This window comes from Colletotrichum godetiae (genome assembly GCF_030913485.1).
Source record: "Colletotrichum godetiae strain CBS 193.32 chromosome Unknown BDP55scaffold_25, whole genome shotgun sequence".
Taxonomy (NCBI): domain Eukaryota; kingdom Fungi; phylum Ascomycota; class Sordariomycetes; order Glomerellales; family Glomerellaceae; genus Colletotrichum; species Colletotrichum godetiae.
Genome location: NW_026851273.1, coordinates 105232 through 129913, shown reverse-complemented (window position 1 = coordinate 129913; position 24682 = coordinate 105232). Strand labels below are relative to the sequence as shown.

At 50.7% G+C, this 24682-nt stretch overlaps 6 protein-coding genes across 6 annotated transcripts; 4 read left to right on the top strand and 2 right to left on the bottom strand.

The window, feature by feature from the left end:
* Window positions 1-240: 240 nt before the first annotated feature.
* BDP55DRAFT_729517 (uncharacterized protein) lies at window positions 241-2035 on the top strand (the record flags this gene model as incomplete). The annotated part of the gene is made up of 2 exons (XM_060579578.1): window positions 241-644; window positions 1603-2035. 2 exons carry the CDS (start codon window positions 241-243, stop codon window positions 2033-2035), a joined length of 837 nt encoding a protein of 278 aa, XP_060428492.1.
* A 2066-nt stretch (window positions 2036-4101) lies between these two features.
* Window positions 4102-5383, top strand: BDP55DRAFT_666611 (uncharacterized protein). Its single transcript, XM_060575113.1, has 4 exons — window positions 4102-4293; window positions 4339-4919; window positions 4980-5037; window positions 5090-5383. The coding sequence occupies exons 2-4, from the start codon at window positions 4339-4341 to the stop codon at window positions 5126-5128; spliced, it is 678 nt and encodes a 225-aa protein (XP_060428491.1). The 5' UTR covers window positions 4102-4293; the 3' UTR covers window positions 5129-5383.
* Window positions 5384-11438: 6055 nt separating this feature from the next.
* On the top strand, window positions 11439-12032 carry BDP55DRAFT_632935 (uncharacterized protein; the record flags this gene model as incomplete). The annotated part of the gene is made up of 1 exon (XM_060572487.1): window positions 11439-12032. The coding sequence occupies one exon, from the start codon at window positions 11439-11441 to the stop codon at window positions 12030-12032; it is 594 nt and encodes a 197-aa protein (XP_060428490.1).
* A 351-nt stretch (window positions 12033-12383) lies between these two features.
* Window positions 12384-13150, top strand: BDP55DRAFT_769225 (uncharacterized protein). The gene is made up of 2 exons (XM_060581052.1): window positions 12384-12473; window positions 12538-13150. Exon 2 carries the CDS (start codon window positions 12637-12639, stop codon window positions 12901-12903), a length of 267 nt encoding a protein of 88 aa, XP_060428489.1. The 5' UTR covers window positions 12384-12473; window positions 12538-12636; the 3' UTR covers window positions 12904-13150.
* Window positions 13151-20040: 6890 nt separating this feature from the next.
* Window positions 20041-20751, bottom strand: BDP55DRAFT_632933 (uncharacterized protein; the record flags this gene model as incomplete). Its single annotated transcript, XM_060572486.1, has 1 exon — window positions 20041-20751. The coding sequence occupies one exon, from the start codon at window positions 20749-20751 to the stop codon at window positions 20041-20043; it is 711 nt and encodes a 236-aa protein (XP_060428488.1).
* A 535-nt stretch (window positions 20752-21286) lies between these two features.
* On the bottom strand, window positions 21287-24056 carry BDP55DRAFT_666588 (P-loop containing nucleoside triphosphate hydrolase protein). The gene is made up of 6 exons (XM_060575112.1): window positions 23667-24056; window positions 23112-23608; window positions 22602-23049; window positions 22467-22546; window positions 22357-22407; window positions 21287-22299 (listed from the first exon to the last, which is right to left on the bottom strand). Exons 1-6 carry the CDS (start codon window positions 23902-23904, stop codon window positions 21676-21678), a joined length of 1938 nt encoding a protein of 645 aa, XP_060428487.1. The 5' UTR covers window positions 23905-24056; the 3' UTR covers window positions 21287-21675.
* Window positions 24057-24682: the final 626 nt, after the last annotated feature.

Below are 24682 nucleotides of genomic sequence, written 5' to 3'. Positions count from 1 at the left end.
TCCTTCCCGCACCTTTAGCCCTCCGACTTTTTCACCTTCCCCATCCTTTGTGAGCTGGAAAACCTCGACCCAGCACACACACATCCCAACACACACAGCACTGTCGAGGAAACCAAACAAAAAAAAAGCCCCGAACCCTCCTTCTTGGAGCTTTCGCTAGGCAACATTTCGTCCGCACATCTTCGACGCCAATAGACGAACTTCGTTTCCTTTCTCGCTCACATCTCGCCCACCGTCAAGATGTTCGACGGCAATCACACCAATCCCATCAACGGCTCAGAGTCTGCCAAGCCCAAGGACAATGAGTCCACTGCGCTTAAGAAGGAGAATCCAGCGCTTGAGAGCCACACGATCTCGCACATAGAACTAGCCAACATCATCCACGGTCCGCCCGGCACTAAGCGCGTTATCCATACTCGACAGAACGAAACTACCAATGATCAGACTCCCAAGAACGACAGCGGCCTCGCTTTCGACAACCCCAGAGACCGTCCCAGTCGCAACCCGCTCGGTCCCAATGTGCAGATGAGCGGTTCAGCGGGCCGTCACAAAGGCGGTCGCATCGAGAAGACTGTCATCCAAGATTTCGCTTCCACGATGAAGAATGGTCATATGGACCGACACAGTCCACACCTGTGGCAAAAGTTCGTGGAGGATACCAAGCGTGGTTCTGTGGTGCAGAACGGAGACCGAAGAATCCCTAAGGCGAAGGCACTACGCTGGCGCTCGATGATCTTCCTCCTGCCACCCCAAATTTGGAAGGGGAAGAGGCCATGAACCCGCATGGGTACACTACCGGAAACTTGGAGAATGGAGCCAATAAAGAGTCTCCCACGCCCAGTAGTGATGCCTCGATCGTGGATGAGAAGCCCGCGATGCAGCAGCAGCAACTTCAGCAGCAGGAGATTCAGCTGCTCAATTGTCAACAACAGCACCAATCCGAGCAGCTTCTCGAAGAGCAATAGAAACTCCAGCAGCAGATTCAACAACAGCAATAGGAGTTCCGGCAGCAGCTCCAGCAGCAGCAATTCCCGCAACTCCTCCAGGAGCAGCAACAGAAGCTCCAACGAATTCTTTGGGGCCAGCAGAGACAGTATAATATTTATCGACAGCAAACAAATCCCGTGATTGACCGGTGCGAAAACTGCAACAGAACTGACCACGTCTTGGCTTTCTGCGCAGGCCCGCTCACGGAGCGCGGTGACTTAGACGGCTGTCCCAAGTGCTCTACTGTGAGTCGCGAGTCCGGAGGGGCGAGGCGCCATCGTTGGAGGAGCATTTCCAATTACTCGTCGTGAACCGTCGAGGTTTGGCCCAGATCCGGACAGACGTCGATGTATTCATCCTTGCTTTGGGCTTCATCGATCAGAGCAAGATCTTCCTGGGCAAACAAGGCTATCCCTTGTCGCTGCGTAAGAGCAGAGCCATGATAGAAAACAAGGCTTCGCAGCTGCACTTTGGAAATGTCCCGAATCTCACATATGACCTGGCTCGCAAGTGCACATCCGTTTGGGAAGATGGCAGAACCCGCTCCTTGCAGACCATCGCCAACAACATCTCATTCAACATCCCCAAGAATGCGTCTCTCTAATTCGTTAACAGGAACCTGTTTGCGCAGAGTTTTGTCTCCGATGACAACCTGCGCCGTGAGCTCGACTTGAAGATCCATTCCGGTCACGATGACAGCCAAGCGTTGGAAGCCATCAGAAACAATCCTCATGATCAAGAAGTCCTTAACAAGAGAGCGCAGTGGGCTGTCGAACGCGTCGCCTCCGAATATATCCCAGAGGTCACCAAGAAGGACTTAGGATGGGGGACTCAACTACTTTACGCGTTTATGTTGTACAATATTGAGGGTGCCGAGAGTGTCAAGGTCTTCTTGGAGAGGGCCATCCGGCAGAAGCATGCGGTCGATGTTGTTACCGGTGTCGGGGCTTATTATCGGCGGCATCCAGGTCTTTTGCTGGGAGACATCAGTCAGCGCATGCATCTAGACTCAATGACGAGCGATGCATATGCGCTTGGAAAACGTTGAGCTTTTTTTTTCTAACTTTTTTTTTGAAGAAATTCTTATTGCTCTGGAATGACTCCATCGTGGTTCGAGGACGTCGTCTTTGTGGTGGTGGCTTTTAGCAAGATTGAGAAGTGAACCAGAAGGATGTTGAGGAGAGCAGGGTATGGTATAGCTGTTGTCACGTTAAAGTACTCAATGCACTTGAACGTTTATGCCAGAATCGTCAAAATAATGTGAGATTGACTGCTGAATTCATGGTAATGGCGTTTCGGGACTTACGCGGCGGATCCGACAATGTAGAAGCATCCTGGTAGTCGTAACACCGACAAAATTCTGCATCATTCCATTCCTCGAAAGAATTGAACCCATCGTCGGGGCACTGCCATAGATCTTGTAACGAACGCTTGAATAGAGTTGATTTTGTGTTGGAATTAGTGACGGGAAGCAGTCTGATACTCTTGTCGCAAAGTTGGACTCGTAGTCTTGTCTTCCATCCTCTAATCTTCTGGGACTCTGAGGTCGTAGCAGGCGTGCAGTCTGACACTGCTGTTACGCTCGCTATTTGCGTATGCGTATGGAAGAATGGTTACGGGCTATCGATAGTATTTGTTGTTTCTGCTTACGGAGGAAGAAGAAACAGAAGAAGGAGAAATTGTTGGACTGGCGGCCTCTCCAGGTGATATACCTATGCAATTGACGGGGACCTAGGGAGTTACCTAATGTGAGTAGTAGGTTACCTAAGATATCAGTCGAATCGTAAGGAACCTCCATTCTGACAAGTAGCTTTGTGGAACCAGACATCCATGGTGGTTGGCTGGTAGCTTAGAAGATAGGGTTGATAAGAGAGGATTGGTACGACATAGAAAACACGCAGACAGCTTCCTCGGGCCGGTGCCAGAAATTTGGAGGGGTCACACCGAATCCCTAACATGAAGAGCGAACCACTGCAGCTCAGCGAGGCAACCTCAGAGTTGGCATCAATCGGTGTGAGCACGCACACGGGGGAGGCGGGAGGCGGCAAACGCAGCCGCACAAGCGGATCGGAAGGTTGTAGTATAAAAGTGGATTGATGAGGCTGTAGGGGGCGGTTCAAGCATGGTGCGTTTTGCACTTCTAGTCGCCTGTATTAACTGACTAAACGGGTTTAATGGAGCTTGCCGGAGGCCAGGCAACGATGGAGAAAGGCCCGGATTTGCATGGCTTCTCAGATCTCGTGGTAGTTGTCAGCAATGATCGTAGATTCAGCTGTCTAAGCCCGTGGTTAGCGTGGTTAGCGTGGTTGCCTCAAAAATCACAGAGCCCATGTATGATATTATAGCTATGATACAGGTTTGCGCTGTGAAGCGATAGAGACACACCCCAGCGGTGGAGCAATTCTCTGTGAATATTCACCCAGTTATGACCTGTGTACTTGGTGCTTTCGTGGTGAGAAACCTTGCATTGGTAGTAGAAATGATGGAACTCGAAAATCCGGCTGGAGGGATAGACTCATGACAGCTTGAAAGGCAGGCCGTTGAATATTACATGATGATGCTTTGGGACTCATGCAGATATTCGCTGTAAATAAACATGGGGGATACACATCTTTTCGGGAGGAATATGAAGTGAAGACACGTTCTATCCCAGCGCGTCACTAGCTGGTTCAGTTGAAAGACCTCGGTGCTACAAAGCAGAAGCCTGCCAAGCATCTGTCACTCTGAGCGTTCCGGTGTTCCGGTACGAAATTTGTCCGGCCAATCCCTCTTGAGGCGTGCTTGAACTTCGCGATTCTCGTGCTTGACACAGGTACTTGAAAGTGTGTAGTGACTTCGAAGTAGCTTCACCGACCGGATAACGCCACACCCCAAGCTGTTTTTTATTTCAGTAAAGAACCTGATAGAACGGATCTTGATGGGAAATGTCGAGTTCGGGCTTTTTGTTCACCTTAGTGGTGTGGTTCGCAGGTGGTTCGCATTTTTTTTCAAGCCTCATGCAGGCGCTATGTGCTATGCATGTACAACAACATCGAATGCACTACAACGTTAGCAACCTTAGCTACGTATCATGTTGGTTTGGAGGGCTTCTTTGTGATAACTACCGTCGCTTTAGGTCAATATATCGACCATCACCTCTTTTCAACCACCCCTTATATAACATGCTTATCCCCCATTAGAAAATGCTCATGATGAAGTCTCTACTGCCAAAATCCCTCGCCAATTTGAGACCGCCAGTCTCGCTATTCCAGCCCGTAAGCACAAGGTGGCTGCTATCGCAGGTCTTGAATAAGCGGCTTATTGCTTGTTAGTTGTCCCTCCCCCTTTCCCTCTCTCCGCTAATCTCTACAGATGTTAAGGACTTCACTAGCCCATTCCTTTTCAGAAAACTCTCTTCATTGCTCGGACGTCACAAGTCGCACTGGAATTCTTGAGTATACGATGGCTACTGTAGAGGAAACGCCGCTGATGTTAACTCGTGCCATTGAGTTTTTCCGCTGCGTGACATTTGGCTGCACTTCTAAGCCCTTTCCAACAAGAGCCAACCTGACCCGGCACATAACAGCTGTGCACGGGCCACCAACCAAGATGCCCTGTGGAAAGTTTCTACGCAGTCACTCTTCCAACGTTCGACGCCACCAGCAGAGGTGTTCTGTGTGCCTCTTAACCTACCCCCCAAACCTTCCGGCTCCGGAAGAGAGTCATGCCATGCCTAGACGCCGTCGTTCCCAACGTCTCAGTCGCAATGTGCAACAAGTCACCGTAGACAACGGAATCCCAGCTCAGGACGAGCCGTCGGGTTATGTCATCCCTGATGACCTCTACCTCCAAGCCGCGGACGACGGCACACGAGACACTTCCTACGAAGACAACTTTGCAACATCTTTCTCAGACCCATTGCTGGACACAACTTTTGCCAACACAGGAACGTCGTGAGTGTCTCAAGTACTGTACTTTAGGCAAATTGAATTAAGGGTTTAACGATCTTGTAGTCCGGGCGATAACTACACCTTCAACGGCATGGAAACTTGGGACGAAGTACTTGTCTCCGTAGGTCCCATTGTTAACGGGTAACAGAGCACTAATCGCTGATGTGGTGCAGGTCTCCCCGCATGATCCTAGCGCCGAGTATCTCCACTAGGATCACCTGGGCTGCCTTGTCCATTACCTAAGGTACTTGAGGTACCTAAAAATAGCTTTCAAAGACGGAGACTGGAATCACTTGGATAGCCTTATGTTTGACATGGTGACTGGCCAGCTCCTTTGGGAATGGTTTGGCAGTCGCCTGAAGCCATCGCAGGTGGAGGGTGTGAGTGTGGGAAGTCAGCGGCGTAATGACCGACGCATTAAGGTACATATGTGCTGCTGCTGCCCCATTCAAATCCACGACAACCCATATTGTGTATATTTATTATCTACGATCCTTTTGGAAAAACAAATGTCAGCCTTATTCTCTCATGGCGCGAACACATTTTCTGCTCCCGCGACGCACTGACGACTTCAGAGAAATCACGTTTGCTCAGCGGAATCGTGGCTAATGTAGTCTCTCGTTCCATTTCTCTCCCGAGTAACATTTAGGCGAATAGCCCAACATGCGACAGCGATCCACTTACAATTTCAACGTCCGAGACCTCGAAATCCCGAGGCAAAAGCTTCAAACGGAGTTGTTCAACATACACAAACATAGTTATACCTCCGAAAACCATCGAAGAGAACCATCGAAATCGAACTGCACGACGGAAAAGGTGTGCCAAAGTCCAATACTCCCAAGGAAGCCGGAGTTTGGTGGCGACCTTCTATGGCGGTAACTGGAAATAACGGTCTAGCCTCGAAGGTTCACGCGTTACCTGAAGCTTGCCCCCGGATACTCGTGCATTATTGGCGGCACTGATATGCATACAGCATGAAAGCCGCTCTATGAGGTTCGCGACGGCTACACGGACGTTGTCTTCAAGCCGAGGACCTCAGGTGCATTTGGTCCATTGGTCACGTGGCGCTATTGCTCTGTGCAGTGTTGCAAAGCGGCCGCTGAAGCAGTTGCAGCATTGAATAGGTACTTTGAGACGGAAACGGTAGCCGTCTTCTTCGAAAACACATGGCTAATCGGAGGAGCAACGCATCGCCATTCTCTCGCTTCAGAGTCGAGGTCGAGTCTACTGTCGAGAAATGAGATGCAAGTCACAGCAAGCTCCGGTCCGAGACTAAAAGCCTAAGTTGCCTGGCACTCGCTCGTTGTCACACGCGATGCCCTCGAACTGCATTTCAACAATAGAATTACGACTCTGCGGTCAAAATTTTAGCAGCGTCTTGAGTTCCGAAGCAAATAAGGTACATTAGCAGCCAAACGCAGAAACCCAACTCGGCGGGTTTCCCGAAAGAAATGTGGGGGCGTCGGGTCCGGGCCGGGTGGATATTGTGTCGGCGTCACGGACCTCCGGTGGCTGTTCCCGGCTCACTGAGCTGTCGACAATCGAGTGCGCAAGTTGTGTCTGAGATATCAACATAAGATATGTGAGAAAACAAGACCCATCGCCCATCAGACCGGACTTCATTCAAAGTTACACGGGCGCTCTTGACGCACAATAGTTCAAGCTGGGTCAAGAAGACGGGGTCACCGCCATTAAACGAAGATAGGGGAAGGGAAGGCCCTAACGAGCGAAATATATCCACAGCCGTTATTTAACTCGTACTGTAGATGGTCATCACAGTTTTGTGGGAAAGATCCGAGGTGTAAGTACTAGGTAGGCATAAAGCCTTTTCTTACCTACATTATGGAGATTCCCATCAAGACACGGTCGGTAAGTGTTTCAGGCGTCCAAAATTTTGAACTGTCACAGTCATGTAGATGCTTTTCTTCGATCTCTGCTGTAACGCAACACGGAAATCATTCCGAGCAATGGTTGTAAGTAATCTGTAAAGAAATCCAGAGAGAACGGGAGCTTGACTACATCACCAGGTTGCATGTCCGCCCTCTCGGCCACGAAAAGACATTTTTAGGTGTCTTTTATAGAGTAGTGTAATAAATTTAATATATAGCCGGGTGGTTTGTCTAAGCAAAATCAAACCCAAGCATAACGATACGTCCCAGATTTGATATTTGCAATTTAGTAACTGGAGTCGAATCAGATAGTGATCTATTGACTTGTTCTCACGAATTTATTAACAAGAGCGTAGAATCGATCGAATACGGTCTTGTTACTTTCCGCTTCTTCTCATCATCCTTGTATTGGCATCGTCCTCGCACCCTCTTCCTCGCGATGCCCTCTTCCTCGCGATGCCCTCTTCCTCGCGATGACCCCTTCGGTGCCATGACTATTTCCTCGCGCAACACTCTTTCTCGCAACATCCTACTTTCCTGAGAAGTCCTCCTTCATCGTTTTTTCTTTCTTTCTGGGATTTTTTTTGAAGTCAGCCTGGCAGTATTTAAACATTTACCATTGTACATCCCGAGAGTCGTCGTTATTGCAGCCGAACTCGTTCTGCCTACCACAAAGTCAGTCATCAGAGGCATATCATCGATACGGTTCTCCTTCATCTGGCAGCAAAAATACCTTCTACCGGCCCCTTGACCCATCATATCTCCTGCCCCTTCCAGACTTGTACCACGGTATTGTCGACCAAAGGTAACCAAACAAGACATATCAAAGATCACCATGCCGTCAAGACCTTTTGGATCAAGATGCCTTGCACGAAAGTGTTGAAAAAGAACGCATTCAATATCAAACGTCACGAGAAGACTTGCTCTAAATGCAAGGAAATCCAATGGGCCGGCGTGAGCTTCGACACTCCCACGTCCTACACAAAGGATTTTATCGAGACTATCGTGCCCAAAGACGACCCACTGCCACAAGATACCTTGCTCCGCCATATGCAAGAATCAACGAGTGGAACCACCTCAATTGCTCCGGTACTTCGACTTTATTACTAAAGTCTCAATTCTGGAGATCTGACATCTATATTTTGAGTGTTTTTGAGGGTACGATGAAAGCCCCGAGACCAGAATCGACACTGACACACTGTCTACTGTAGCGTTCGCCCAGTTGCTGGAAGCGGAATTGCTGTTACTGAACCAACTCAGATGTTACATGGATGGGCCGCTTTGACTTTCGGGCAATGCATTCGAATCGGGACGACGCTATCAGACGGACGTTTGATATAACTTGGTATACAGTCTGCGCCGAATAGAAATACTTGATCAGATCCCTCGTGAAATCTGCCGCCGTCACGTGCGCGTGTAGAATCTATCCTGTCGGCCAGCGATTGCCAATCGTTTGATAACGGATCCGAGCCATCGGTAAAAGTGGAGATGGCTACTCATTGTTTTGTGGGGGCATGCTGGTCTTTCCCCGGGCTCCGGAGCTTCTCCTCGGCGGGAAGCCCGGATCGAGTCACAAACCCTTGTGACTAGCGAACACGCCCCAAGGGATTGACAATGTTACAACCAGTGACTTTTCTTACGGCTTGAACATTATTCTTGCCGGGAATGAGGTTTTTGCTTGAAAGCATATCCCGCAATAGGAAGGGCAAGACCTAAGGATACGGCTAATGTACAAACAAATTTGCATGTCTAGTTATCTAATTATTTCCATCATCATTGGGGTCGGAGGCTAGCGGCGTCGTGATTTTACTGGTGCGTTCTAGAGACCGCCGCAGGGCCTTTATCGCGAAAGCATCTTCTCCAGCAAATAAGTGCTCACTGGTCATGCAAGGCAGTTCAAATAAGCTCAGATAGCACTTGTAAGCCTCGAAGATCTAAAGATTTAACGTCGGAAGGAACAGTCTCAAGTCCGGGTATTGCATTGGAGTGGGTGGGCGGGTGTTGGGCATACATGGGTGGCTGCAAACGGCCCGAAATCGTGCTAATGTTCCACTAGCGACTGGTGTAGTCCACATCATCGTCTTTGACTAAATTTATGACCAAGTCTTGAAACTCTAATGCGAAAACAAGAAATGGAGGAAAAGCTGAAGCTTGTTTTACGATCGAGTTGAAACTAGTCAGTCTTTTGTTTGCCTCTTATTCACAGAGAGTCGAACCATGTCTACCTCCAATAAGGTAGTATTGCTTAGACAGCCCCACAAGGGCACTAAATGACTAAGAATTCGTTTGACAGGAAGAACAGCAACAACTCTAAATAGCAACGCAGACCTGCGAACGCCGCCATCCAGACATAGTAACAGCATAGTATCCGCCAGGTCTGAAGCAAGCTACAACGATGTAAGACTTCATAGTGGAGAGGAGGCAGGTGGCTGTTCGAGAAGCGAGTCTAACAATGCGCCAGTGGGCAGCCAACTACTTCACTATCTCAAAGTGAGGCTTCATCACCCTGTCAGCAGTTGAAAAAGCTTCCCACGCGTCGAACGTACGCTACGGGGGCACCGACCTGTTGGTTTCTCTGGCTCGCACACAGTGCTGCTCAGTCTGTGGACGTTGCCGCGGCACGGGATTGAGCGAATTGATAGCCGCGGGCGGAAGAAGGCATCGGAAAAGTGGAAGAGGGGGAGGGGCTCCAGCCTACGCCACGCAATTCGAGTGTCTCACTCGTGATGAAGACAGCCTTCATCAATAGTTCACAACGAAGCTACACACGACTGTTCTCGCCCAATCCTCTAAACTGTCAGCCTTCACTTCAACGATGAACACGGGCTTTGTCCTGGCTATAGCTAAATGAAGGCCCCGTCGTGCGGGATGGCCCGCGCTAATGTGCTAATCAGAGTCAAGAAAGAAGCTGGACCGGCTCAACATTCTTGAGACCCACAGACTATCAAGCCGTCATTCCTCATCACCCACTTCCTAATGTCTCAAGAGCAGCGATAGCTTTGGTGGACTTAGTTGTCCCAAACCCAATCGCAGCGCTGTCTTTCAAATGCTGGTTAGCTACCACGAAGTCTGACAACAGCATTTAAGCGGCGTACAATCTGCTTACTGAATGATTGTTCGAGAAGTAGGCCAAACGGTGAGGTAGAACTTACTTGAGGCATGCAAGATACCCCCAAAGTTAAATTCTCAGCTACTTTGTACTGTTGTCGTTTGGTCGGCATTCACTTCCTAGGGCAAATTCGCGGATTCGGTCAGATGCTGATATCGTTGGAGAGCAGCTATGGCGTCCTGCCTGTCAACAACCACTTCCTCAGTTGCTACCTCTCCAACTTCGGATTCTGGATTGGTCCCATTTCCGGCCCGTCGGATGTTTAAAGTGTAGCGGGTAGTTTCCCTGTCTAGATCAGGGACGGGACCGAGGGTGTGAGGAGGGGCGTGTCTGCAAGATGTGGACGCTGACAATGTGTCTCGCCTTACTTTCAAGGATTCTCAGAACACTGTGAGAATGAATGGGAAGTCGTCATTTACTTCAACGGCCAGATTTTCAGCTATTCGGTCGTTTTTCAGATAATCTTGGCAGCTTCCGCGTCATCCTATCATTACGACTGCCGTCCATTCTGAATAATGACTCCCCCTTGTAGCTATCTCTGGCCATCATTGCCCAGAGATTTGCGCTAGGCTTTCAAAGCTTGATGCCTGGAATGAGCGGCTGACCACTGACTCCGGTCGTCTGGCTTAGCTCCCGTCATCTTTCTTTCAGAAGGGGGCACATCAAAATCTCCAGGTAGCGGCGTAGGATGGAATGACAACATGACAGTACCTTCGACCATGTGCTTCTCAGACATCCTTTTATTTCAACTGGGGGCCATTTGGAAACAGGAGATTTTCCGTCCCAGGCCGTCTAATGTTGTTTCTGCGTTTAAAGGCTGACTCGGGATGGCGAGAAAAACAGTAGCCGCATTCCTCGGGAGCAAGGCCTGACAGCCGATACATCGTTCTTTCCCTCCCTAAGTCTCAACTCTTACCTATCTTGGATGGTGGTTGCCTTGGTCGATTATAACTTTAGATACCCGCCCTCAGGCCAGCCTTTGAGGGCGTGCCGATATTCGCTTGTGAGGTCTATTCTCGCCTCCTGGGCATCATACGCCATGTGCGATTCATTTGTCCTTTCTGTTGCCCGTCTCTTCCGTCCGGACGGCAACATACGGTAGCTGTATTGCATTATATCTCTTTTTGACTCATTCACCACCTGCAATCTCTCATCTGGCCAGCTGCCAACGAGTCTCCTGGCAGGCACTCGGCTCTCCGTGGCTTGCCCCCTTCTCGAGATAGACCACCACCCCTCGACTTGACCCAGAAGGCTTCCTAAAGCTATGACTCCGCATTATGTTCTTTCTGGTGTCCGTATCCGCGAGTGATGGAGGACATTTGACCGTTGCCTTGTTTTCCTCATGCGCACTACGAAAAGGTCATGCCCAACCCCGCCCACCTTAAATACGTGCCCCTCTCTTGAAATATGATCGGAAGTGGACGTGGACACACAATTCTCTCTCTTCTTATTCCTCAATGACCCAGCATGGGGTAAAATCAGTAGACCTGCGCATCATCTCCGAAGGCGAGAGCCCCAATCGCCATGACTCCTCGAAAGGCACTCGCATGCTGCGGTAGGACATTCGCTCAAAAAGGCAATCACGAGAGACACATCAGAACCGTGCATTCAGATCGTAGAAGAATGCCCTGTGGTAGATTGCTCAAGCCTAGGTCAGACAACGTTAAGCGCCATGAAATGCGGTGCGAAACTTGCCGATGTTCTCGCAGAGGCCATTCCGCGAGCGAGAACAACTCGGTAATCAAATCGAAACCCATTCACATTGAAGATCAAACTCCTACAGTACTCTATGACCCACGTTCCATGGAGCCAATCAGTGTCGAAGGATTCGACCAACGACATTTGGAAATAGCACCAACGGCAGACTCCAGTCAAGCAACCGGAGGCTTGTCTTTGGCCACCATAGACTCGGCCATTCCTGCTGAAATTGAGATACAGATTGGCTCAATCGACAGCATCTCTGAATTTCAGGTGCCGTCAATTTTGTTTGATACAGCCTTGTCGAACACCATGGAAGGGCACATAAGCCATGGCATTGGCAATTTTGAAGACATCTGCACATACCACTACCCATACACTCCCGACGAGTTAGTTCATTTCGAAGAAGAAAACGCATAGTAAGCACTACCAACAGACTTATTTTGCCACGAGCCATCATTGAAACATCCTAGCCACGGGTTCACGATGGTGGGACGGTTGACTAGAGGGGAAGGTCACTGGCCTGACAACTGTCAAACTGAGGAGGGATTCCAGGGATTTGGCTCACCCGGATAAAACCAAGGATATTAATGGGCATTTGAGCTTTGAATGAAAGCCGAGAGCGGATTCTTGTTGCGTCAGGAGGCACTTAATAGCAATGTGCTAAATATCGATCATTTCTCTCAAGACAAAATTCTATGTAGTGCGCATCTCCCGGATTCGCAGAGAAAACGAGGCTGAAATCAAGGTGTTCTTCTACGGGTAGGCACGATGAACCAAGATCTTTGCACTGGAAAAGCACGAATGACAGGGAGCGCAGCGGCCCGGGAATTCCTTCTTGCTGTCGCCCTTCGCCCATCTGTGCGGATGAATCTAAACAGTCTTCCTTATCAGCCAGCCATCCGGACACTGACCCACCTATCAGAGTCAAATGACCAAGCAGGGCTTCCCCAAGCTCTGCATGCTTGACGCCTCGTCGATCATGTACGAGTGAGGGCAAGACATTCCGTTGCACACAGTGTTCATGGGCTTGTTTGCGGCCGTTCTCTACTCGTATTGCCTCGCGCACGGTGGCCTACTACCTCGAGGAAGCCAACTAGAGCAGGCCGGGCTGTCACATCGGCTGCCTGCATCGGACTTCATGTACCCAGGCATGGGCGGGGCGAGAGCAAGGCCATATATGGCCAGCATTGAATGTGAAATTCATCTTATCCTCAATGAGCTCCATGCTACCAGGCCATTAGCATCTAGCCAATTGAATTCTCATGAAGTGTGCGTCATTGACATGTGATTCCATAGATACTGCTCAATCGTTTCGCCGGTCTTGAGCCGTGATCTGGTTCAAAGGGAGGCCATGAGGTCAGCCAGATTTGCTTTCTTCTTTTTGCCTCTTTTCTAGGGTACGGCATCCAGATGTCAGGACCTACATTGCGTAGAATCTAGAAGCTGGCGTGGTCGGTATCTCTACTTGAACTGACAACATCGCTGCAATCGGGCTTTGACTTGAAATTGGTCCAAGCCGGAGCTGTCATGATGCCATCTCAAGTGGTCTCCATACCGGTAGCTCCGATGAGCTTCAGAGGGGTTAGCGCCAAGTCAGCGCCACACGCCTGGCCGGTCGTCTGTACCTTGGTTCCTTTGTACCTGGCCACCTGGCTGAGTCGTCTTGGCAGGGAGAGAAACATGTATCTTCTACGTACTCCTATGAGCACATGTGCTCAAGGCAACGGGAAAGCTTCAAGATGCAAGAAGATAAATTCCCCGCTCAAAGCTGCATGACCTGAAAAACATTCATACTGCGGTACTTGATGAGAGTAACGCACGCATCTATCGAAGTTGCCAGGGCACATTACATGGACGATATTTTCATTACAATTCGCAGGCAGTCTCCTATACCATTGTGATAAAACGGTTGCGTGTGCACGTTCTCAAATGCAGTAGGTGCCGTCTGTCTGAAGTCCGATCCCGGCGAAACGGCCGACCAGGCGGCCGAAGACCGAAGGCCGTGCGCCGGAGTGGGGCCGAATGCAAAAGTAGAGTTGGCAAGCGGCGCAGGGCGCTGCTTGAGGTGTTTCGCGGTCTGCTTTACCTTACCCTACCTTATATTGGCTCGTGCCAAGCCTCGTTTAATAAGGCAATGAGTACCTGCTTATTGCTTATCTAACTATTGCAGAGGGAGCATGATTAATCAAATATTGCATGCCGTGCAGAATGCGCCTTCTGATTCTCCCTAGCCCGGGGAGCTCAGACTGGGGTTAGTCGACGGAAGGGGGGGATTGGATTGGGGTGACGCTATAATATTCGATGTCATTGAATAGTTTTGATAGATTTTCGGTTGGAAAAGGAATGATCTGATGGCTTTCTCATGGAAAAAGATTTCATTGTCAAGAGACATCGATGCGGCAGCACCCATCTTGATAGCTCGTGAGATAAGCTTCCCTGCAGTGCACTGAGGCATCAAGGCAGAGGTACCTGAATCAAGCAATCGCGAGCTGGCTGCTTGTGGTAGGATTTCCACGGTCTTTCATGTCGGGGCGATGCGTAAGCCTCACCAATGATATAGACTTGACAAGGAGGTTCCGCAAATGGCTTTGAAACGATTTTCTTCGCCGCTATCATCCTTCATCTCTACAGAGCTGTTAGTGAGGCGAGTCTGCAGGGTTCGGTTGACAAGGGGAGGTTGCCACCCCTGTCTGATTAGCCGCGGATGCTTCGCGGGAGTAGCCCATCATCACCGACATGTGGAGCGTCATCAGGCAAGCTCCGAAGTAATTGTACCTCCCTAACCTCGAGGCTCTGTTGAGTCTCTTCTTCTTAGTGTCATCCGTGACCGAGTTACTTCGACGGCAATTTGGGGGCCAGGCAACGAGGTGTTCAGCTCGGCGGGGTGACGCCACCACCAAGGATACTGTTGACGCGCCAACTAATCCCGTAAGGCATTCTGAGAATCACTCATCGTACGTTGACCGACCAGTACAGGGGAAAAGAGGCCCCAAGTAACTATCTATCAAACACCGTATTGCGAAGCGTTCTCCCATGTCCGTATGTTTCTTGACGTCTTCCGGCTTGGCTAGTCTGGCTCCCCTTGATTGTTCCTCAACAGTCTTGCACAGCCAACTTAGCCAAATGCATCCAACTCCCGGGTTGGAAAGGCCGTCACTATAGTGCTGCGTTAGTCTAGTAGTTGGAAGAAAGTGCGTGATGTACGTGAATGAGGTCCAATTAAGCTCGCTTCAGCTCACGCCAACACTGAATCTTTCATAAGCAGAAGAGAGCGCATTCGGACCGACTTAATCGCAGATGCTCGGATGGCTTGTGGCATATAGGACAGGGAAGACCCCCCTTTGAATGTTTAGACGCCGCGCGCGAGCCTTGACCGAACTAACTAGGTATTCGTACCTTATCATCGGTAACGGGGAATGGCTTCCGTATTCCGGGGCTGGGATAAAGACTAGGTATCGGTCTCTTTATCCCTGTCAGCATGTCCGTCATCATTCTGAGAGGCTGAAAGAAAGTTGGCGTTGAAGCCATTTTGCGGGCGGGTGCGCCGCCCCGGCCGCTTGGTCAAGCGCGACAATCCAACGGTGAGCTATCCGTACATTCTTTTTTTCTTCTGTAAGACCAAACCACCCATAAGCGAGACCAAATATCCTCGCAAACCCTTCGGGCACGTGGGAATGATCAAATACGCGGGGTATTGGACAGGAATTAGGCTAATAAAACGACCAGGAGAATGATAAGAAAAAGGTACCTAAATGACCACAGAAATCAATGAAAGTTAACTCAATGGTTAGTTGGCCATGATATTCAACCGCGTCAGACTACAGGTACAGTCAACAAACGTCTGAACATCTCTGCATCGACTGGCTACAGGTGGACAAGCAGCTCTTCTCGGTTGACGCACGCTTGGCAGCCTGGAACAGGTGAAGAGTGGACATTTGGGGCCTGCTCATTTCTCAGCTGCGGCACAGCGGTTTGAAAAGAATTGGAACGAACTCAAATTTACGGCCACGGCACCTTGCGGATAGCCACGGTTCTTTCCACGCACACCTAATTTTCCCAATGATTTTCCCAAAAAGAAAAGAAATAGGGGTCTGCTGCAAATTTGGCAGGCGGCAGGGAGCAATTTGTCGATATTTCGTTCCAGCATATGCCAGATGCAGCGCACAGGGTGCATTGCACCGGTGCCAATTGTTGGGCCTGACCTGCAGGTCTTCTGTCGCAGGATCTGCTCTAAAACTCATTTCGATTCGCTCGGAGCCGACGCAGAATGAACGCGTCGTGGGGTGCAAGCCGACACGGTTCGAATGGGCCCCGGGGAGTCTTGGTACGATGTGTTATTGAGATTCCCTTTCTAGATAGCGAAGAACTTGGACAGACCAAAACGTATTCTGGCGCCATTGCAAGCACACATAATTCCGAAGCAGTTTAGCTCGGGTACGAATCCGCGTCTCCTATTGAGATACAGCCTTCATCTTCGGACCCGGCGGGCCAAGCTTTGTTCCAGTTGCGCCGATACAAGCGGTGTGCTTACGACTTACACCGACAATCATCCTCAGGGACAAGTCAAACATCTCGGGGTGAGCATGAATCCCCACCACCTCCGGAGACGGCCATCTTGAAAGTACGCGGGTACCGGTAGGCTTCCCCACACACACTCGACGTTGCCTGCAATCTCCGCATTGATCAAGTAAAGAACCGCCAGGACAAGTACTCGGGAAAAAGAAAAGTTAGTCCTAAGCCGTAGCATAGTGACGCGAAGTAAGCCAAGGTTAATCTTATCACGTACTCCAGGGTTGGAGTTTCGCGACAGCTGGATCCCATCTCGAGTCTTTACTGAGTCTGAGTTTGGTTTAACTCTAGGCGTGGAGAAATGAGTATATATTTGAGCAGAACCCTTCGTCTGAGTCTAGGTGAAAGCTGCTCATCGACACTCGGAATCTTTACACTCCCCATCCAAATCCCTTCTCGAGCTTTCCCATACTCCTCCGCGACTTTCGACCGCTCAACAAGCCAAACATGGCTCCTCAAGACCTCCCAAGATGCCCCGAACAGAAATGCGGGTTCCGGGCTACCGCAGACTGCTCCCTGTTCCAGCATCTTCACGACAAGCATGGACCGCCGGTCCATATGCCATGCGGAGTCTATACAATCTGCACCACCCATCACTTTCGAACCCACCGTAATTCCTGCCGCGTTTGCTGCAATGAAATTGCGGCCGTAGAAGTCCCTATGACTTCCGTCGAACGCGATGGAAGTGTCGACTCCGAGGGCACTCCTGAAGGCGAACTTCAAGCCCGACCCGTTCACCACGGCGGGATCGTTGTCAACGGCACAAACAACGGCAACATCCACCAGACGTTCAGATGCGATTCTTCGGCCTGCCCCGCCAGCATCTCGAAGTAGATCGTTCACCGGTCCGACAACTCGTCAAGCATGACGTTGTGGGATTCTGGGAAGCAAGGTCACGGGTGAAAATGTACGATACAAGAGGATTTATGGCTTTGCGATGGAATTTGGCCGAAAACGGGAGTTGGAGTCATCATTTTGGATAGCAGTATAGCATAATGATGATGGAAGCGATGGAGTCAATGGGATTGGATACCCATCTTGGTCTACTTTACTTCATTTGGAGGACTTATCTTAGATAGATTAGCTAGAATAAAACTTTTCACCACACTAAAGCCTACGGAGCTAGTTTCGTTGTGCTACATACCTGCCTCAGACATCTTTAACTTGCTTCCCATGCCCAGATAGTGAACCTGACCCTCCTGACTTGTGTTATCCCCTCGTCAGTACACTGAGTGGGGAAAGCTGGCTCTTCTTGGCAGCATGCCCATATGTCAGGCAATATGATGCTTAACGGACTTTTTTCAGACGGAAGTGGAATAGTTATTGGGGTTTGCGACTCTGTGCGAGTGGACAGGGGTACTTTGCTGTTGAGTCCGCAGCTTGGGATCGAGATGGAAACACACAAGACAGGGCAAAGGCTAGTCAAATTGACGAAATGTGCAACATTTGAAACCGATAGTACAGCACCGGTAATAAGTTGAGTCATTTCTAGAGGTCGATAATGCGCCATCCTGCTGCCCAGGTCTAGGTAGGCCTCCGGGTAGCTCACCCGGCCTGGCCCCGGAACTGGAACCCACACACCCTCCGAAAGGATGAGGGAAGCCGCTCATCATATTTATTGCATGAGATAGAGATTCTCGAGACTAGTGGTGGCTGCCTTTGGTCGCCTTGTTGAGATACCGGGTTGAGTATGGGTATTCCGCTCCCAAGGAGGTGGTATTGGAGGAGCGTGCCCTCCTCCCAAGACTGAGGCTTCCGTCAACTATCATGAGAATCACCGCAGAAACCGGAACTCGAAATATGACAAATTTAAATGGTGTCCAGAGAGTTGTATAGTCTTTTGGGGTCTCGGAGTCCTGGCCGATATCAGGGTTTTGGCCCTACACACTCACAGCCGTATTGCTCTTGCTACAATCTTGAGCCCAGGATGAGGAGATGATGGGTGCTGGAATCCTTCAGTTGCATGGGCTCCAAGCAGAAGAAGCAAAAAGACGTTCTACTTTCCAAATTGACACATTCAACCTTGTTCCAGGAATACCGGGTGATAACGATGGGCATCGGAGGGGGCCCCGGTGGAGACGGTGGAAGTAAACGCCCTTGGAACTGGTCCAAAGTTTGGGCTACAGCTAACCAGGCTTGCTGCTCCTACTCCTGCTTGCTCGTAATTGCTCAATATCATATTATGCGACTAAAAGGGGCCATTTGAAGCGTGTCTTGCTGTCCTTCCTCGCGCGAGGAGAGGTGGCAGCGTCCGCTGGTGGACCAAAGTGCAGGACACCAACACCCTCCCCCTTTTCTGGCCCCCATAGCCAGCACAGCATCACGAACCCATGTAGAACCCAATGGAATCCAACCGAAACATCCTTCTGTCTGAAATGCTGGTGCGCCTCATCGAACCGCTCGATGCATGGTTGCCGCGCCTGGCAGGCACACTTCGCGAGGGCCTCCTCGAACGCAGGTCAACGACGGGGAGCGCGAGATCGGCATTCCGGCCGCGATGTGAGTGTGAGCTTGCATCTTGCCTGTGAGAGATCACTATCCGCCACGAAGCCATTGCCTAGATTTACATCCTTCTTGAAGCGGGCGCAAAAAACGGTTTGGCGGTGCAATCGTGTCTCTCAGCGTGGTACGAGTGTGCGGCCAAGCATCCAGAACCCGCCCACACCGGGATCTACCACGCCAGGGACCAAGTAGGAATGTCTTTTTATCGAGGTTCACGACGAAACTGCAGCTGAAAATCAAGTGACTTACTTGGTAACGTTCGAGGGGCGTCTTCAGACTCGGTGTGGCAGCGCACCAGACCCGCTGAAGGAAACCCATGACGTCCACATCAACTGGAAAAAAATTAAGCGCCGTCAATCTCTCGATTAGGAAACAGAACTCATTCATCATTGGGGACGTTCGGGGCCACGACCGTTTTTTGCGTTCGCAGAAAAGGTCTCTCTCATGCGGCCGGCTTGGCAGTTCGTTGGTTCGAGGTTACATCAAGAAACCCCTCGGCTGTGAACCTCGCCGACAAAAAGTAGAAACACAGCCCGATAAATCTGCCTTGCCAAAATTTTCCTCTGACGAGATGGAAATCTTGTTGTCAAGAAGCTGACGTGCGGCTGGCTGCCTGGTTGCCTCACACCCGTCTCGACACGGCCGGACCTAGAAAATTTCTCCTGGTAAAACACAGTCGCCCTCGAGTTTTCGTTATCAGTGCTTCCTTCCTGATGGTATCTAAGCCTCTGAAATGCTTCCAGAAACCCGAAAGCTCATTCCGGTCATCTTTTCCCTCTCGATATTCGGAAATTTGAATTGGGCCACTTTTTGCCGTACCTCAAGTCGCCGTCCAGGGCTGCGGCAGGCCTACGGACCTGATTTTTGCTCGAGCGAAAGCGCAGGGTAGACGTATCGACTCTCGTTTTATTACTCGTATGACGATTCAAAGACCAGTGCTGACATGTTGGATGAACAGATTCCGAACTCGCGTTTGTTTCCCTTTCTCGATCGACGAAGCCAAGACCGAACTTGAAGTCCCCAGGGACACATGTCAACTGAGGAAGCAAAGTCGCAATGTCTAGCAAAAAGGCCGCGAGAAAAGATTCTACACTACCCCGTACACTGCCTCGTGACCAATAAACAAGCTCCTGTCCTCCTCGCGTCTTCTTGGCAGGGTTCTCTGTCTGTCCCGGCGATGTTGAGCGAGCTCTCTTCCCCTCTTGAGCAGGCGTCAGGTCTGTCTGCTCCCGCGTCATCGTAGCAAACCCTTGCTCCTTTGACCAGACCACATAATGTAGTGGGTTCTCTTGAGCCCAATCCTTATTCTTCCCTTCCCAAGCACGAGAACACGCCTTAAGCTGGTCGGCTCGCGTTAGAGACAGTCGACGTGGGGTTTGTCGCACCAGTCCAGCAGTGTCCCGTACCGCTTCTCGCCAGGAAAGCTCTTCTCAGTCTCAAGCCACACAGCGATGTGCATTTCTGCATACTCGATATCGCTCTTGCAGGGTGCCGAGGCCAACTGGAGATCGTACTCGGCGACCAGAGACTTGTCAGGACTCAGCCGGTGTGTCTTTTCTTCTAGATTCCCGCTTATGGAACCCGTGGTATTCTTCAAGAACGAAGAGACATCGATCTTGGCGATGGCGTCGCTCAAAGGTGTGCTCTTGCAAGTCATAAACACCTCGCGAGCCCAGTTGGCGGCAGTTCTGTACACCACGCCTAACAAAAGACCGCTCCATACGTTGATTGTACCATTGTTCTTCGGACCAAAGCCAATCGCATTGATCGTGCTGCCCTCTAGGCACTCGCGGTGGACGGTTTCGACACGTAGGAAGCCCGGAAGCCGCCTCTTCACATTGACAAGGTCTGCGCATACGTGATTTTCAAAGTCGAGGCTTCTGGGCATACCGAGTTCAAAGGGCCTTCCCTCGGGGCATGGTTCGCCAGGGAAGACCATGTCCCACATGCGTTGTCGAGTCTCGATCGTGGCAATATTCGGTGAGGTCCGCATAAGACTGGGCTGTTCGGGTATCGCGTAGAGCCCGCGCTCCATTCTACTAGAGGCGGATGGCATCGCTCTCATGGCCAAGTCCTTCTTAGGCTATGTGCCCAAGGGAAGGTCTCTGGCTTGCTCTGATCGACTATGTGGTGGTTAGCATAGAGAAACCTGATTGACGGTTGATATTTTACCTTTCTCCATGGCCATACGCCAGACAGCAAAGTCGATGGCCCAGTTGAGAATGCCTTGACGGGAATGGAAAGGAAAGAAGATATTTTTTTCGCTTTACTTTCCTTCTTAGAGGTAAAGTAAAGTAAGGTACGTTGGCATGTGGGAAAAATTAAAGATAAAAAGTGAGGAAGTGTCGAACGCAGGGGTACAGCGAGGATAAAAAGACAACGAAGGACCACATCTTCCCAACCCTCCAGACTAGGACCAACGCTAGCTTTTTCCCGTCCCAGGTGATGAAGCTACTCTTACCACAGGATTAGGGGCATGTCTGACTACCTCGTGGTCTCCCATCTTGTTCATATACAACAAAAGGAAAGCTTTAGCCTTTCAGGCCTTTTGGGCAAGATACCACTGCTATAGCACAAATATTAAATACTTCCATTGATATCCAATACCACGTAAGGCAGGAAAAGGAGGATCAGCCGAAGATAAAACTCCCTGGGATGGGACAAACAACTTATGTGCCCCTGTGCCGAAGGATTTTTTTCATTTTATTTTTTTCCATTATTCAAACCTGAAGATTAATCGATACAGCCGCACACGTCTAAGCCAAACGAACGCCGAAAGCAACTCAATACAAGCTACCAAGATCACCCCTCATCTAAAGGCCAACCCAAAGAAAGACTCCTTTAAACCAGGCCTCTGCAAGCCGTGTAAAACCAACTGTACTGGCTGAAAAGACAGATAATCCCGAAGCACCATTTGTACATCTTCCAACATGGTATTACTTGTACGAGGGGGTGGGTAGACAGGAAGCCTACCAGCGGCGTTTGCCCCTCAGTTCTTCTTGATCTTCAATACGATCCACGCCGCGATGCGGTATCCGACGACGATGGAAAGCATGATACCCACGTCCCTCCCAAAGTGATTCTCCGTGTAGCCGTACGTGTCAAGCACGCCCTGGCCCGCAATCTTGCACTCGCTCGCGAGAGGGGTCTGGTACATGCACTGGCACCCTTTGCCGCAGGTATACGTGCGCTGCGCAAACTCGTTGTGCATCATGCCCTCGAAGACGTACTTTTGGTAATCCCAGTAGTGGAAGACGTATTTGTAAAACGAGTTGAGAATGGTGGGGGAGACCATGAAACCGTTCACGCTCATCCAGAGGCCATTTGCGAAAGCGACGAGGGCGAGGCTGATGACGAAGCTGGGGAAGAGGGAGACGAAGAAAACGACGAGAGACTCGGCCGCGAGCAGGTCGAGGAAGAGCCAGAGGACCCAGATGAAGAAGGCCGAGGCCGAGGGGCGGAAATTGGAGAGCCAGTAGGAGATGACGGAGAAGATGAGAGCGATGAGGAAGAGGTAGGGGATGCCGATGAAGAAGTTTGAGATGAGGAGGGCTGTGGGGCCGTAGAGGCCGTTTTGGTGGTCTTTTACGTATTGGTCGCGGTCTTCGAGGAACTGGCGGGTGATTTGATGTTAGTTTATGAGTTTTGAAGGGAGGAGGGGTTCGCGTACGCTAGGGACTGCAGCCACTGCCATGAAGCTCATAAAGGCACCACCGAAGAACTGGTTCATATGTTAGTAAAGCCCACATGATGGGTTTGATTTGAATGAGATGTCCTTACAATGGCATTGGTCAAGGGGATAATTGACTCTTGATCGGTCGAAAGGCGAAGCCAGACCGTACCCATCATGATAGCCAAACCTAATCCTGTCAGCACACCACTCCCTAGCCACAAACAAGCATCTAGATAACTTACCCGTATACATGGCAAACCGGATCCCATACGCCACAACATCCCGATAACTCTTGATGAAGCTCCGATGCAGCAACGTAAGCGCAAGACTCGGCAGCCCAGGCTTCTTCTCCGCCTGATCATCTTCCAGCGAATTGCTATGCTTCTCAGCATCAGAAATGGCAAGCCGCAGCTCCTTGGCCGGGCGTGACTCCTCCCAGGCGCCGTGCATCGCCTCGAGCCTCTGCGCCGCCTCGCGCTTGTCCTTTACGAAATCCGTGTTGACCATCTCGAGCACGTGCTCGGCCGGGTTCACCTGCAGCGGGATCGGCATGCCGAGGGACTCGTAGTAAGGGACCACGTTGCCAACGGGACCAAAGTAGTGCGTCTGGCCAGCAGATAGGAGGAGAAGCTTGTCAAAGAGGTTGAAGGTTGAAGTGGAAGGTTGGTGGATGGAGGCGATGACGATGAGCTGTGTGTGTGTGTGTTAGGTTCCGGGTTCCGTCAATGGTTCCAAGGGGGCTCTCTACTTACGTTGCTCCTCTTAGCCACGGTCTTGAGGTAACTAATCACCTCAAAACTCGCCGCAGAATCCAACCCGCTCGTCGGCTCGTCCAGAAACATAATCTTCGGGCTTGTGATAAGCTGACTCGCCACACCAACACGCCTCTTCTGTCCGCCCGAGATGCCCTTGCGAATCGGCGTGCCAATGATGGTGTTGGCTTGCTCGTTGAGACCGAAAGCATTAAGAAGGCCGTTGATGCGTGCGAGGCGCTCGCTGGCGGGCAGCGAGGAGGTGCTGGAGAGGCGTGAGGTGAACGAGAGAGTCTCGCGGACGGTGAGGGAGCCGATGAGGGCGTCCTCCTGCTCGACGAAGCAGCTCATCTGACGGAACTGGGAGCGTGAGGGCTTTACGCCGTTGACGAGGACAGAGCCGGAGACTGAGGAGGCGTTTGTGGGGCGGCCCGCGAGGACGTTGAGGAGGGTTGTCTTGCCGCAGCCCGAGGGGCCCATGAGGGCACAGATTTCGCCTTGAGGGGATCATGTTAGTATCGGCGACAATGTAGTTACACAAGTGCGGTGGCCTACCAGCCTCCACGAGTCCATTGACGCGGTCGACAATCTTCTTGGGCTGCTTCGTCTCCCTGTCCTTCACGGTGACCTCGGTGCCCTCCCACGAGATGTTCTGGACGGTGGTGTTGAGCAGGTGGGCGTCTACGGATCCCATCATCTCGACGTCGTGCTCGAAGAAGCTGTTGTTGTCGCCGTGCGTCATCTTGGTGTGCTCCTTCTTTGCACCCGAGGCGTCGCTGTCTCGAACCGTCATGGCGTCCTGTTGTTGTCTTTTTAATATTCTACCGAGAGACTGTTTGTTGTAAGTCGTCGATACTCGACCAGGAAATCTAAGGGAAAGTGTATGTAATTCAAAGATTTGATTAACCACAGTGGAAGGGAATCTTGAGATAGAATAGTGACAGTGAAACAAACAATTATAGAACAGCTGGTAAAATAAGGAGAAGAAAGCAAGTGTTATATGAGATCCGATCCTCCTCCTTCTCCACTGCCTCCTCCTGCACAATCCTTATCTGGGGAACCGACATCCGCCAAGACATGTAGCCTACCCGGCTCGCAAGGGACGGCTTTACCGCCGTCTCTGCTGCATGTGTTGCTTTGCTGTACTCCGTACTCCGTACGAAATAACTAGCGTAGGTAAGCAACGGTAAGCTGGGGGTGTGCCGGGCCGTTTGAGGCTGAAGCAGTGCATTAGGCTTCATTCCTGCCCGCACTAGTAATCGGCGACCATCATGTAAGATGTCTCTTTCTTAGCTCCCATACCACACCCACATACAACCCCGGCTCTTTTTCCATAAGCCAAAAAAGAACAGAAGGGAGAAAAAAAAATGCGCCGAGGTAAGGGTGCGGCGCAGACACACACAGTTTGATAGTACCCTACACAACAAGCGAGCTAACACGGTTGGCTCGCGCGAGTAACGGCTGCAGCACTCGTACCCCTTATCCACACAAACATCTAGGCACCATTCATTGTTCATGTGCTGCATGTACAACATAATGGGATAGGATTCATCTCACTTAAAGGGTTTTCT

Excerpts from the sequence above, each read along its gene's own strand:
- BDP55DRAFT_666611 (XM_060575113.1), top strand. The coding sequence starts at position 4,339 with ATGTTAAGGACTTCACTAGCCCATTCCTTTTCAGAAAACTCTCTTCAT. Across the intron at positions 4,920-4,979 it reads TTTGCCAACACAGGAACGTC|TCCGGGCGATAACTACACCT; the intron begins GTGAGTGTCTCA and ends ACGATCTTGTAG. Across the intron at positions 5,038-5,089 it reads GGGACGAAGTACTTGTCTCC|GTCTCCCCGCATGATCCTAG; the intron begins GTAGGTCCCATT and ends GATGTGGTGCAG.
- BDP55DRAFT_769225 (XM_060581052.1), top strand. The coding sequence starts at position 12,637 with ATGGGCTTGTTTGCGGCCGTTCTCTACTCGTATTGCCTCGCGCACGGT.
- BDP55DRAFT_666588 (XM_060575112.1), bottom strand. The coding sequence starts at position 23,904 with ATGACGGTTCGAGACAGCGACGCCTCGGGTGCAAAGAAGGAGCACACC. Across the intron at positions 23,609-23,666 it reads CAATGGACTCGTGGAGGCTG|GCGAAATCTGTGCCCTCATG; the intron begins GTAGGCCACCGC and ends GATCCCCTCAAG. Across the intron at positions 22,408-22,466 it reads TCCCCTTGACCAATGCCATT|TTCTTCGGTGGTGCCTTTAT; the intron begins GTAAGGACATCT and ends CATATGAACCAG.